The sequence below is a fragment of the Vombatus ursinus genome, unplaced genomic scaffold, assembly GCF_900497805.2.
Source record: "Vombatus ursinus unplaced genomic scaffold, bare-nosed wombat genome assembly UNPS02014791.1, whole genome shotgun sequence".
NCBI classification, from domain to species: domain Eukaryota; kingdom Metazoa; phylum Chordata; class Mammalia; order Diprotodontia; family Vombatidae; genus Vombatus; species Vombatus ursinus.
Window position 1 is genome coordinate 64,412,966 of NW_020954569.1, and position 14,691 is coordinate 64,427,656.

The 14,691-nt window shown below is 41.8% G+C and overlaps 1 protein-coding gene across 3 annotated transcripts in view; it reads left to right on the forward strand.

Annotated features, from left to right (window-relative positions):
- Positions 1 to 8,256, forward strand: part of KATNAL2 (katanin catalytic subunit A1 like 2) — a 120,023-nt gene extending 111,767 nt beyond the window's left edge. For all 3 annotated transcript variants that reach the window (XM_027869027.1, XM_027869029.1, XM_027869028.1), the window contains 3 exons: positions 4,820 to 4,982; positions 7,317 to 7,419; positions 7,937 to 8,256. In XM_027869027.1, coding sequence (XP_027724828.1) covers positions 4,820 to 4,982; positions 7,317 to 7,419; positions 7,937 to 8,076 — 406 coding nt within the window. In that variant the 3' untranslated portion in view covers positions 8,077 to 8,256. The remainder of the gene's footprint in view (positions 1 to 4,819; positions 4,983 to 7,316; positions 7,420 to 7,936) is intronic.
- Positions 8,257 to 14,691: the final 6,435 nt, after the last annotated feature.

The following is a 14,691-nucleotide window of genomic DNA, read 5'->3' on the forward strand; positions in this document are numbered from 1 at the left end:
ATCTCCTGTAACACCTCAAAACAAGAAATAGTTAAATCCAAACATTCTTTCCCCTCTCCTTTCCTAGGTTATTTCCTTCACGAGGTATGTTACCTTGTTGTTGTTTTTTTTTTTTTACTGACTCTTAGAAATGGTGGAATTCCAAAGGGACAGCAGTCTCTTCCTGTCCTTTGAGGATGTAAGTTTCTCAGTTCACTTTTCCAATGATGTTCGAGGTCCCTTCCAGCTCTAAATCTGACATCCTGTGATTCTAAGGAGGAGAATTTAGCCTTGAATCCAGTGCCTTAGTCTCTGAATCCTGCTCTTTCTGCACTGGTACATACTAATTCTACTGTATCTTCCCAGTTGCTTGTAAGCTCCTTGAAGAAAGGGACTTTTTAAATTTAAAAAAAAAATTTTAATTTTTAAAATTTTGTCTTTATATGCCCAGTGTTTACAAGTGGATTGGACATAGAAGGCCCTTAACAAATGCTGTTAAATGAATGAAGGATGGATGATGAATGAATGAAATTCCTGGTTCCCAAAAGTCTTTGCACACTAGGTGTCATTCTGATGTTGATCAGGGCCCAGACTTTATGTGACAGATTGTTCTGGTTTGCACCTTTGGCACAAACATGGGGGCTTTCATGTCACCAGAAACCAGCAAGTTGGTTTTCTTTTAGCCTTACTTTCAGAGGGATTTATGACAGCTCTGAATTTGGGCGTGTTGTAACTTTTCTACCCTACAGAGAGTTGGTTATTTAGAGCCAAGAACATCAAATAGGGCCCTCATGGAGGGGGCTTGTAACTGACTGTAGAGTGACACCTCAGTCTTCTGTTTGAAACAGAATAGAAAACTAGAAAAGAAGGGGAGAAGGCCTTTGAGTAGCACAAATAGATTTTTACAAAATCTATGTACTAACTAAGGTCTACATGTTCAAACTTGATCTATTGATATTTTTCTTTAGACAAGATACTAACAAACTATGAAGCTGCTTTACTGGCCCACAGTTTAGTCTGCCTGGAAATGAAGAGACAGAAAAATTTGAACTAGTGGACATAAGAACTCAAACCATTGTAGTATTTAGCAAAAGGACAAACAGCCCTGAACACACACATTAATAGTGTACTACAAAAGTTAAAAGTCAAAGGTGCTTTACCATAGCTTAGGGTGAGCCTGGCATTCTTGACTCAATTTAGCAAATAGTTATTAATCACCTATTATGTGCAAGGCTATGTTAGGAGAAAACAAACTCTGGCCAGTCCTATCAATATGCAAAGGCTTCACATGTGTACCTCACAATTGACTATGTGTTCTGGTCTGAGGGACCAGCCTAGGTCAGTTTGAGGAGCTCATTATTCTGGCCTTGGGGTGACAAATTTTTCAGCCAAAGCAACTCCTAAAAATAATCTTTTTGGTTATGAAGGAGCTGTGGTGTGTGTGTGTGTGTGTGTGTGTGTGTGTGTGTATGATGGTAGAAGGAAGAAATAAAAGATCTTTCAAGTATAAAAATTTATATTCATAAATTGACCCTAAGTCATCAAAGACAGGTTAAAAATTTTATATAATATCTTCAATTTAAAAAGATAGGGTAAGTGTGTGAAACATGCAGAAAACTCTTGATACAAACTAGAACAATGATGTGAATCTAATGAAATGAGGAAGGGATAAATGTAAGATCCTACCTTTGATTTAAAAAAATTAACATAAGTACATTTGGGGGAAAATGAGGCTAGACTGCAGTCATTGGAAGAGAAAAAATATGGGTGATTTAGTGCATTGCTATATCAATGTTAGGCAGCAGTGTGACAAGACAGTAAAAAATAACTATGATAGCTTTGGTTTCCAATATGAGGAAGGCGGTAGTACCCATGTATTCTGACTTGGTCAGACCGAATCAGCAGTACAGTGTTCAATTCTGGATGTTGAAGGAGGGTGACTAAGGTAGTGAGGGAACTAGAAACCATGCCATAAAGGGTAAGTTGAAGAACTTGAGGGTGTTTAACCCAGGGTAGAGAAGACTTGGAGGAGACAATAATAGCCATTTTCTGAAATTTAGAATCATAGATGTAGAGTTGGAAGGAACCCCAAAAACCATCTAGTCCTATTCATAATCAATGAGTAGTGCTCTGCAGTTTTGAAGGGCTTCTTTGGTATGTAGTCTGTCTCTTCCTGGTCATTTGTATTATTTTCCTTTGACTTGGGAAATGTATACATAGAATCACATTTCTCATTATGTCATATATGGGGTTTCTCCCTGTTGATAACTTGTGGATTCTGTATATTGTCACTACTCTGGTTCCAATATTTTTGGGCAACTTTATGATTTATTAAAATATTGACTCAAATTTTTAAATTAATTAGGTTTTTTGAGAAGCCAAATGATTCTTAAGTTACCTCTCTGTAACCTTTTTCAGGTTTTTGATCTCACATTTTTTCTGGTTTTGCTATCTTTTAACTTTGCTTTAACATGTCTTGATGTTGTTGAATGTTTAAATTCTGTTTTCTTCCATTCTTTTTTCAAGATGCCCAACATATTGCTAAAGTCTTCTAGAAACTTCTATTTTCAGTTGTCTATTCAACTCCTTTATCTTCCTTCAATTTTTAGTGAGATCTTCTTGTCTCCTTTGGAGCTTAGTAATCATTCCATTGTCATTTCTGGGGTTCCAGTTTTAGTTGTGGAAGAATTATTCTTCTTCTATAGTTTTGTCCTGGAATTTACTTATCTTACAGTATTTCTTCATGGCATTAGGAGTTGTCCTTTCCTTGGTTATTTCTCAGTCTTTCTGCTGGTTTCCCCACACCATCATGGTGACTCAACTCTTAACTCCCCTTGTTGAAGGATGGAGGACTCTTACGCACTCTTTGTCAAGGGAGGATTCCACTATGGATGGCCGGTGAGGCTCACTGATTACCCCATCTGCAGCTGTTTAATACCTTTTTTTTTTTTTAAGTTCAGTAGGTGCTATCACATGGGGAACAGACAAAACCAGCACCTGTGGTAGACTTTGAGGTAGTTGTGAAGGCCACCCCACCTACAGTTAACTGCTAACTTTCTTTGGTTCAGTAGCATGGAACCCAGGGTGGGCTTGGGAGTATGTAGTAGGGCATGGAACAGCCTTTGTTCTTTGTTTACAAAAATATAACAACTTCCTGTGTGGGTTACCTTAAGGGAGTTTCCTTTTGATAGCAGTTTTACTTTTAAAATATATCTTACTCTTTTGGAGGTGGAGGTATAGACCTGTCAGTGTTATTGCCAAAGGATATTTATTCTATTGAATTACTCATCATCATTAAATAATACTGAGCACCAAGGCACTGTATCCCCCCAAAAATAAATAAATAAATGACAGGTGGCTCCTGCACTTCCAGAACTCACAACTGAAAACAGACCAGGGTTACGCAGATGTACACTTCAAAAGATGTACTGGCACATAAAAATTGCAGAAAATGTGATCTATGTTTCAGGAAAAGCCTGGGTTAAAAATCTGTATTTGTAATGGATTCATTAGGGAGGCATTAAACTTTTAGAGGCCACTTGCAAAGTTTGGCAGCATGGCAGTTTATAGTAACCTTAACATTTATAGCTGTAAAAGACTTTTGATACCAGCAATAACATTTACATAGTGCTTTAAAGTTTCCAAAGTGCTGTACATATGTTAACTCATCTGATTCTCGTAACAATCCTGTGGGGGTAGTTGGAATTATTATCCCGATTTTACCAATGAGGAAACCTAAGCTGAGAGAGGTTAAATACTTTGCCTAAGGTCACACAACTGGTAAGTGTCTGAAGTGGTGTTTGAACACAGATCTTCCCAGCTCCAAGTCCAGCGCTATTAACCACTGTACCACCTAGCTACCTCCTTTTTTTTTTCTACCATTATTTAAAATTTTTTTTTTCAATTTTAAACATTCACTTTTATAAGATTTTGAGTTCCAATTTTTTGGAACTTGGGGTTGAGGGAGGAACCCAAGATGGCATGTAATCTGATATAGGTTATATATGTACAATCAGATTAAACATATTTCCACATTAGTCATGTTGTAAAGAAGAATCAGAACAAAAGGGGAAACCCTGAGGAAGAAAGAAAAAAGAGAAAATAGTATGCTTCCATCTGCATTCAGATTCCATAGTTCTTTCTCTGGATGTGGAGAGCATTTTCCATCGTGAGTCTTTTGGAATTGTCTGAGATCATTTTATTGCTGAGAAGACTAGTGCCTCCTTAGTGATCATCTAAGCCCCTCATTTTACAGATGAGGAAACTGAGATCCAGGGAAGTGATTTGGTCAAGACAACACAACTAACAAGTAGTGGAAGTGGGATTTGAAATCAGGTCCTCAGATTCCAAATCCAGCGCTTTCTCCATTCACTAAAGAGTTTGCTAAGAATTGAAATGCCTATTGAATTTCCCAAAGTGCCTAAGTTATTTTCAGGAGTAATTCACCAGCTAAAAGGTTCTGACTGAAAAAATACATCATGCCTATGGCAGAAATGCTAGTGTGTTAGGGTTGTAGTCTTACCTTAATCCCAGCTTTGCTTAGCCCTCAGTGAAGGATACCTCAGATCACCTTAATGGTATTTGTAATAAACAAACAAATAAATACACACACACACACACACACATATACATACACACACTTATTTTTTACCAATTCTTTCTCCCCAGTCAGCCTGAAAATAAGTATTATATTGCTCACCCAGGCAGAAACGTTGAATAATTGTTAACATGCAAAGTAACTTCCTGCAGGAAAGTAGTACTGGACCACCTTTAAGACATCATACCTGTCTGGGAAACTTCCACTTCTGCCATCTTACTTCTGTTTCTGATGATGTTCCAGGGAGTTAGACTGTGCTATGTTACGCCGCCTGGAGAAGAGGATTCTGGTGGATCTCCCAAGCAAGGAGGCGAGACAGGCCATGATCTGCCATTGGCTGCCTGCCGTGAGCAACAGCGGTGGCGTAGAGCTCCGTGCTGATCTGGAGTATGGCCTGCTGAGCCAGGTGACAGCCAACTTCCCCCACCCCCACCGTTACACAGTGAGCTCTGTTCTCTAAACCACCAGGCCTAGCTCAGCACCTGAGCTTAAGGAAATAAGGTCGGCCTCCCCAGGGTCTCAAGTAAACATGGTTGTCTTGGCCAGGATCTTGCCAACATAGCCAGTTAAAGCTTGAAGGTGGGGAAAATATTAAAGCCCAACCAGTATTGCCATCTCTGAGGGATTCTTCTACTAGGTAGAAGCCTGGACGAGATGATTCCTTCCAGTTCCAGGAGGTTTAAATCAAAGGGAAGGGTTGATTTTGTTTAGTTGGGAGGGCTGGGGCAAAGATCTCTTCGTGTTTGATTCCCTTTCAGATTTAGGTATGAGGAAAATGTCAGGTACTCAAGCTATAGGTGCAGCTTCTATTCAAGCACTCCCAGCACAGCTTGGAGACCCATGAGAGGTAGCAGTATTCTAGGGACATTACTTGACAAGGGAATTTCTGGAGGCGATAGGTTGTCCTGCTCCTCTTCTCCCTCCATACTATTTTTTTTTGGTGGTCTCATCAGCTCCCACGGGTTTAATGATCATCTCTGTGTAGATGATTCTCAGATCTATTTGTCCACCACTAACCTCTCTCCTGACCTCCAGTCCTGCCTCTACCACTGACTATTGGATATATTGAACTGAATGTCCCATCAGTATCTTAAATTCAGCATGCCCAAACTGAACTCAGTATTTTTGCCCCCTCAGTATCTCCACCTCACCAAGCCCTCTCCTCTTCCTAATTTCCCTATTACTGGTAGAGAATACCACTGTCCTCCCGGTTACCTCAGGCCTGAAACCCAAATATCCTCCTCATCTCCTCACTCACTCTCACCTTCCATATCGATTCATCTGCCAAGTCCTGTTGTTTCTTCTCTCCTCTGACAATGCCACCACTCTGGTGCAGGCCCTCACCGCCTCATGCCTGAACTATTGCAACAGCCTGCCAGTGGGGCTCCCTGCCACCAGTCTCTCCCCAGTCCAGTTCATCCTCCACTCAGCTGTCCAAGGTTCTTCCTTGAGTACAGATCTGATTATGTCACCCCTCTATTCATTCAGCTCCTGTGGCTCTTCCAAGATTACCTCCAGGATCAAATACAAAATCGTTTGTTTGGTTCTTAGAACCACTGGTAACCTGGCCTCTTCCTACATTTCCAGTCTTCTTCCACCTTGCTCCCCTCTACGATCTAGCGACACTGACCTCCTGGCTCTTCCTCACCCATATCTTTCCATCTCCATACTCAGTATTTTTCCTGGATGTTCCTCATGTCTAGGATACGCTCTCTCCTCCTCTCTACATCTCTAGCTTCCTTCAAGTCAGCTAAGGCTGCCTTCTGCAAGAAGCCTTTCCCAATCTTCCTTAATTCTAGGGCCTATCCTCTAATATTATCTTTAATTTATCCTGTATATACTTTTTTTCACGTTGTCTCTCCCTTAGTCTGTGAGGGCAGGGACTGTTTTTTGCCTTTCTTTGAATTCCCAACACTTAGCACAGTGCCTGGCACATAGTAGGTGCTTCATAAATGCTTGTAGATTGACTGACTGGAGGAGATCCTCCTTGCAAAGTTTCCTTCGGGGGCCTAGGATTGAAACGAAGTTCAGTATTTCTCTGGCACTAATGTAAGAGGTGCTGTACTGGAGGGTGAACAATGAAATAAGATAGTCCCTATCCTCAAGGAGTTTTCAGCGATAACTATATGTAAAGACTATGATAAAACTTAGTGAATGATTAAGTACACAGGGGAGAGGTTGAACTGAGTAGGCTGAGAGATCCAAGGAAGGAATATAATTTCTCCAGCTGGAGGGACAAGGGAAAGTGTCATGGAGGAGATGGTGCTTGCACTGGACCTGGAAGAAGGATTTCAGCAGCAGAGATGGGATGGAGAGGTTTCCTCTCCAGGTTTGGAGAGCACCAGTGACAGGTGTTACTTGAGTATTGATTCCTGTCAGACAGAGTTTTATGTAGAATAAGACATTTAGTAGCTACAGCAGATTACTCTTAGGGAGCCCCACCTTCTTCCAAGTTTTACCGGCAATTTATCCCACCAGTGAGGGTGAGACAAAATCTCCTGAGATGTTAGAAAGTTGTTTAATGCTCTAATTCATCCATTTATCAAACCATGACATTCATTATTCTCTTGCAAACCTTTGTAAATTGCTCAGAAGTATCAGTCGCAGGAAGCTCTCTAAGTATGTACAAAGTATTAACAGAGGGAAAATCAGGGACCATTCAACACACATAACAGGGAGCATCCAGGAAAATGGACGTATATGGCGGGTGAAATAATGGCTTGTTTTGTTATTGCTTCAGGAAACTGAAGGCTACTCTGGTTCAGACATCAAGCTAGTCTGCAAGGAAGCAGCCATGCGATCTGTGAGAAAAATCTTTAATGCACTTGAAAATCTCCATTCAGGTATGTGAGCAGCTTTATGAAGACAATAGTCGTTTTATGTTTCCTACTCTAACACTCACCAGCAGGTGGAGCCTGGCTCCCGTCCCTGGCCTAGACTTGCAACATGGGCCTTGTTGAAAGGTCTGGGGGCTCTGGGCTCCTTGCACATTGTTTTAGTATCTTGTCGTGTTTGCTTTCAAATGATAAACACCCGAAGGCCCAGAGTTCTGTTCCTTCTGCAAATTCCGTTTTACATTGAGCTGTCCATTTAAGGCACTATATAAATATTACATAATGTTTTGCTAAAGCTACATTTAGGTCACCTTTGGGTCGGGATTTCAGAGGCTAGACTCAATCTCACATTAAGAAGACTCAATCTCACATTAAGAATCTCCTTTCCTCCTCTATTTACTCTGTGCTTCGCTGCATTAACCATTAAGTGTGCTACATTATGTATGTATCGCATTGATAGAAGGCCTATTAGCATTTTGACAGCATTGATCAACATCAGGTCGATTATTGTTATGTTTTTATCTAGAGAACAGCAATTTACATGCCATCCGGCTGGACACCGTGACTACCGCAGACTTTCTGGATGTGATGGCTCACACCAAACCTTCTGTCAAGAATTTGATTCAGAAATATTCAGCCTGGCAAAGAGACTACGAATCCGTCTGAATGTACCCTTGCCCCTTCCACACTATCTCTGGAGACACTGAAGGGTTAAAGGAGCTCTTGCTCCCAGTTCTACAAGTGGGACGGGTTGACTGACTACAGAAGTGAAAAGAATTCATTCATTTGTTGTAAAAGGTCTTATTTCAGAAAATGTGGGTTTAGTGTGCTTTCATTGTAAATCCAAGATGCCTTTTACATTTTATATGATAAATAATAAGATATTGCGAAATCCAATTATATGCGTGTATTATTGTTTCTCTTCTACAGTACAATGGACACGTCCTCTCAATTTCCTCACATAAAACTTTGATGAACAATTTCCCACATTAGTTTTCTTTTTTAAAAAATTAATTTCTTTAATAATATCTTATTTTTTCCAATTACATATTATGACAATTTTTAGCATTCATTTTTTGAACAATTTTGAGTTCCAAATTTTTCTCCTTCTCTCCCTCCCCATCCCCTTCCTGAAGATGAAAAGCAATCTGATATAGGTTATACACCCACATTACTTTTAAGTGTGATCCATTATCTTTCTTTTGAAGGGAGACGGGCCAAATTAAAAAGTTATTTTGGTACCACACAGGTGATCTAGGAGGAGTCTGCTGAAATCTGAGTCTGAGAACTCATCTGCCAGCTGACATTTTAGTGAGTAAAAAATGAACGCTAAAGGAATAGGCCAACATTTGTTAAGTGATTAAAATGTACCAGGCCCCTTGCTAAGCCTTGGGGATAAAAATAAAGGCAAAAACATTGTCCCTACCCTCAAAAAGCTCCCATCCTAATGGGGAAGACGTGATATAAATAACTATATATATACAAAATGTGTACAGAGTACAGACAGACTGGAGAGAGGAGGGGTGGGGGTGGGAGAGGAAGGGAGGGAGAGAAAAGCTTATTGCAGAAGATGGCATTTGAGCTTGAAGGAAGCCAGAGGAGCAAGGAGAAAGGCATGAGAGGCACAAGTGGAGGGGCACTGAGGCAAGAGTGTTGTGTCCAAGGACTGGCAAGAAACCCAGTGTAGCTGGGCTGTGGAATGGATGGACAAGAGTTAAATGTAACAAGACTATACATCTAGGAAGGGACCAGGTTGTTAGAGGCTTTCACTGTGGAAAAAAGAGGACTTTATTTTGATCCTGGAGGGAACGGGGAATCACTGGAGTGCATTGAGGGGAAGGGGCTGATGTGGTAAGAACCTCGTTTTAGGAAACTCACCACTCTCCCTTCCAACCCATCGTCCACTCAGAGACCTGCAGCAGGGAGAAAAATTAGAAAGCTATTGCAATAGTCTAGGCTAGAGGGAAGATGAGGGCCTAGAGTCTAGGCCCTAGACCAAAGTGGTGGCTGCTTAAGTGGGGAGGAGACATATATGAAAGATGGTGAGAAGGTAGAAATAACAGAGTTTGACAGGAAACTAGAAATGTGGGGTCACGCTGAGGAGTTAAAGACGATATACAGGATTTAGGCCTGGGTGACTGGGAGGACAGTAATGCTTTTGATAGTAATAGGAAAGTTGGGAAGATGGAAGGGAATAGGTAGGTGTGTGTGTGTGTATAATGAGTTCTATTTTGGATATATAGGTGTTTTTTGGGGGGGTGGTGAGGCAATCAGGATAAAGTGACTTGCCCAAGGTCACACAGCTAGTAAGTGTCAAGTGTCTGAAACAGGATTTGAACTCAGGTCCTCCTGACTTCAGAGGGGTGCTCTACTCACTGCACCACCCAACTGCCCCTTATTTGAATTTGAATTTGAAATGCCTTAGTCATATCCAGGTAGAGATGTCCTAAAAGCTTGTGGTGATGACCTCTGATGACCTCCAATCCCTTGAGTCCTCAATTCTCTCCCAGGCCAGGCCATCTCCCCTGCACTAGCCACTCTCTCCTCTTTTTCACCATCTTGACACATAGATAAGCCAGTTCAACTCTCTACTGTCCTCTTCTCTGGAGTCCCTGGCCCCCTTGTCATATCACTGATTGCACCCTGCCAAGCTTCAGCCTTGGATGACTTCCACCACCCTTCGCCTTGGCCCCTACACGTGTGTGCTGAATGGAGGTGAAGAAAATTATACAACTAACTGTTCTGACTGGGTCCACTACAAAGGTGTTATATGACCTCAACTGGGCCCTCACTACTGCCAGGCAAGCCTTTTAAACCTGCCTTATCAACTCACTATACCACACAAAGGCTCTTCCAAACCTCTTCAAACTTCCCATGCCTCTTCCTCCTTCCTACCCCTGATCTGAGAACCTTGCGTCATATTTTACAGAAAAAAAACTGAGACAATTTGCCATGAACTCCCTCTTCTCTCCTCTTCATCTGCTATCACTCAGGTGCCTTCTGCCAGTATCTCCTCTTTCACCCCTGTCTCACATGAAGAGGTGGCCTTACTCCTTACCAAGTCTTACCCCTCCACCTGCAGAAGCAATACATTCCATCCCATCTCCTCCAACAGATTGTCCCCTCCTCTGTCATCCCACTCTCTAACTTATTTTATTCTCTCCCAGTCTACTGATTTCTTCCCTAATGCCTACGATCATGCCTATGTCGCTCCCATCCTGGAAAAAACCTTCACATGATCTTTCCATCTCTGCTATCATCCTATATCTCTTCTGCCCTTTATAATCAAACTTCTTGAAAAGGCTGTCTATATTAGGTGCCTCTACTTTCTCTCTTCTCACTTCTTAATCCTTAAAATCTGGCATCTGCCCTCATCATTCCATTGACACTTCTCTCTCCAGAGTTACCAATAATTTTTTAATTGTCAAACCAATGGCCTTTTCTCAATCCTCATTCTTGACTTCTCTGCAGCTTTTAACACTATTGATTACCCTCTTCTCCTTGACACTTTCTTCCCTCTAGGTTTTTGGAACACTATTCTCTCCTAGTCCCCTTCCTGTCGTACCACTCCTCAGTCTCCTTTGCTGGATCCTCAGCCAGGTTATGTCCTCTAACTGGAGATGTCCCACAGGATTCTGGGTCCTCTTCCTTTCTCCATCTATACTACTTCACTTGGTGATCACATCAGCTCGCATAGATTTAATTACCATTTCTGTGTTGATGATTCTGAAATCTACCCATCCTGCCCTAATCTCTCTGCTGACCTCCAATCCTGCATCTCAAATGCCTTTAAGACACCTCAAACTAAATGTCTAGTAGACATCTTAATCTCAGAATTTCCAAAACTGATTTCATTGTTTTTCTTTCTAAACCTTTCTCTGCTTAGTCCCCCAATTTCCCTATTACTGCTTGAGGGTACCACCATCCTCCCAGACCCCTAGGTTTGTGACCTTGGCATCATCGTTGACTTCTCAGTATCTCATCCCTCCAGATCCAATCTGTTGCCAAGGTCAGCTGAATTCATCTCTGTAACATCTCTCAAATACGCCTCCTCTCCTCCAATATTGCCACCTCCCTGGTGAAGGCCCTCATCACCTCATGTTTGGACTATCATGATAACCTGCTGGTGGGTCTGCCTGCTGCAAGCCTCTCCCCACCCCAGTCCATCCTCCATTCAGCCACCAAAATGATTTTCCTAAAGCATAAGTCACTCCCCTACTCAGTCAAATCCAATGGCTTCTGTTGCCTCCAGGATGAAATATAAAACCTTCTGTTGGACATTCAAAGTTCTTCATACCCTCCCTCTTACAGTCTTATTACACTTTACTCCCCAACAAGCAGTCTTCAATCTAGTGCCACCTGCCTCCTTGCTGTTCCTGAACAAGACACTCCATCTCTTGGCCCCGGGTATTTTCTCAGGCTATCCCTATGCCTGGAATTCTCACCTTCCTCATCTTCACCTACTGACTTCTGTCTTCCTTTGAGTACCCTCTTAATTCTATTGTCTTCCCTTTTTAAATTATTTCTATTTTTCCTGTGGTTCGTTTGTACATATTTGTTTGCTTGTTGTCTCCCCCATGAGATGGTGAGCTTCTTGAGGACCAGAACTGTCTTTTGCCTCTCTGTCCCCAGAGCTTAGCATAGTGCCTGGTATATGGTAGGTGATTAATAACTGTTTATTGACTGACTGATGTGGGACTAGAGTTCAGGAGACAGACTAGGGCTGGATTATATGGAAATATGGAAATCATTTGCATAGAAGGAATCACTGAACTCATACTTCTGTAGATCCATTCAGCAGCATGTGAATTAGAGTGAAGGGGGCTGATGGTGGGAGTTCTCCAGGCTGGGGTTTGCTGAGGGAGTGAGGGATTCAAGAACAGACGAGAACATAGAATTAAAGTGTTTCACTAAAGGGCTAAGAGAAAAGAGCAAAGTGTTTCTAGCACAGGGGTGATGACCTCAGAAAAAACTGAAGGAATGGAGGTCCTGGGGAGGATGAAGACCAGGCTCATAAGGCACAGGGAAAGATGAAAAGCTGTTGAATTTCAGAGTTCTTGAACATGGAAGTAGAACAGTGGTGGATGATGGCAAGATGAAGGGTATGACTATCTATCTGGGGGGCTGAGGTGGAGCAGGAGGATTTGAGGAGGTTGAGGGGGCAATGTGGCCTAGTGGAAATGACACTGGAATTGGAGATAGAAGATTTATGTTTGAATCTTTAGCTTTGTCGCCCAGTAACCATTCCACATGTGGAATATTCTGCTCAGTTCTGGAAGCCCACATTTTATGAAGAACACCAGTAAGCTAAAAGATGATCAGCACAGCGAAGGAAGGGTCTCAAGATCATTTCATATGGGCACTGAAGATCTTTAACCTAGAGAACAGAAGACTTGGGGAGACAGGACAAATACCTTTTAAGTATCTTTAAGGCCTGTTGTGTGAAAAAAAGGATAGATTTATAGGGCTAAATTAGGGCAATGGGTAGACGCTGTAGAGGGGCAGACTCAGGCTTGATGTAGGAAGTTTTCCTCTAATGATTAGAGCTACATCAAACAGGGATGGACTGTTTTCTAGAGGCAGGTCTCCAGAACACCAGACTTTAAGCCAAGCCTAGGTGATCATTTCTTTTGGGATGTTGGAAAACATTCTTGTTTATCTATGGGTTGGACTAGATGGCGTCTGAGGTCCTTTTCAATTCTGAAATCCTGTGATTAGCAACTAAGACCACCCAAGCAACGAGGCAACCAGACTGATAGCATCGGGTAGTAAGTTTCAGGTTTGTCTTCAGCGCCTCACACCTACATCACCGTAACCAATGGGTGTACTGTGTTGGTTAGTTAGTCCAACTAGCTCTTTCCTTTTTTCCCTTCCTTCCATTATGTGGAGATGTTCGCGTTTGCTGATTATTTTTTTTTTTAATTTGATTCCTATCCCCTCCTATATTGTGGAGGTAAAATCCATAGGATTTGGCAACTAATTGATATGGAACATGAAGAAGAGGGCAAACTTGAGTGACTAACAGATTAAGCTGAAGGTCAGATGTCCAGAACTCACAGTATCAAAATTCTTGACTAACCAACTCTGAACCATTTTGGTTGGTACAATCTGCCTAACTCCTCACATTTGGAATTTCCTCTTCCCCCCTTACATTTGGTGTGTCACTATGTTTAGTCTCACCAAACAGGTAAGGCCCGACTGTAACACTTCCTACCCCTGTCAATTGCCACGACTCTAAGTATTGAAAGTGTTGTAAAATCACACAGAATTGAAAGGGACCCCAGAAGCCTTTCATTCTAACCTAAAGCTGAACAGGAATTCTCTCTATCCAACAAGTAGTCATCTAGCCTTTACCTGGATACCTCCAATGAGGGGAAACCCATGTCTCCTGAGGGGGGCTATTCTACTTTGGGTTGGTCTAATCTTTTCTTTATGTCAGCTCTACATTTGCCTTTTTGAAATTTCCTTGTTCCTATTTCTGCCCTCTGGAGCCTAGCAATCTCAACTGACCTGTCCAGACTTGAAACAAGAAGACAAGATGCTAAATAGCAGGATCTCACAACTAGAGAATGCCTACCATTAAATTACTGTGGTGTGAAAGGACATTAACTTAATTAATTAAATGACATTGATTTTAAAAGTTAAAAACTTTATGAAATTGGATCTGAACCCTTTAAAAACAATTTGCTCATTTTGGTCTGGGGACCAACCCAATCCTCACATTCTTCCCTGTAATATTGATCTCTACACTTCCTGTGACACACTTGTTTTTTTTTTTTTTTTGCTTTTTTTTGGTGAGGTAATAGAGGTTAAGTGACTTGCCCAGGGTCACACATTTAGTAAGTGCCAAGTGCCTGAGGTCAAATTTCAACTCGGGTCCTCCTGACTCCAAGACTGGAGCTCTATCCACTGAGCCACTTAGCTGCCACTTCCCCCTCTTCCCCTCCCTCCCCCCTGGCCTGGGGACACACTTCTTAAAAGAGACACCCAAACCTAGATCATACCTATCCCAAAAGACTTCTAAACTTCACTGAAGTGAGGAGACCGGGTTTAGGGGAAACAACACAGCAGATAGTCAGAAGAGCTGGATTTGGGCCCCACTTTTGTCATTAACTACTTGGGTAGCCTCGAGTAAAACATTCTGTGTTTGATTCCCTCATCAGCCAAATGGAGATAACAGTTAGACTGTCTGCCTCATGGTATTGGAGTGAAAAAAGCACCTTGTAAATCTTGAAGTAAATTATCATTATGATCACTGGATTTGAGATTGCACGTGCAAAC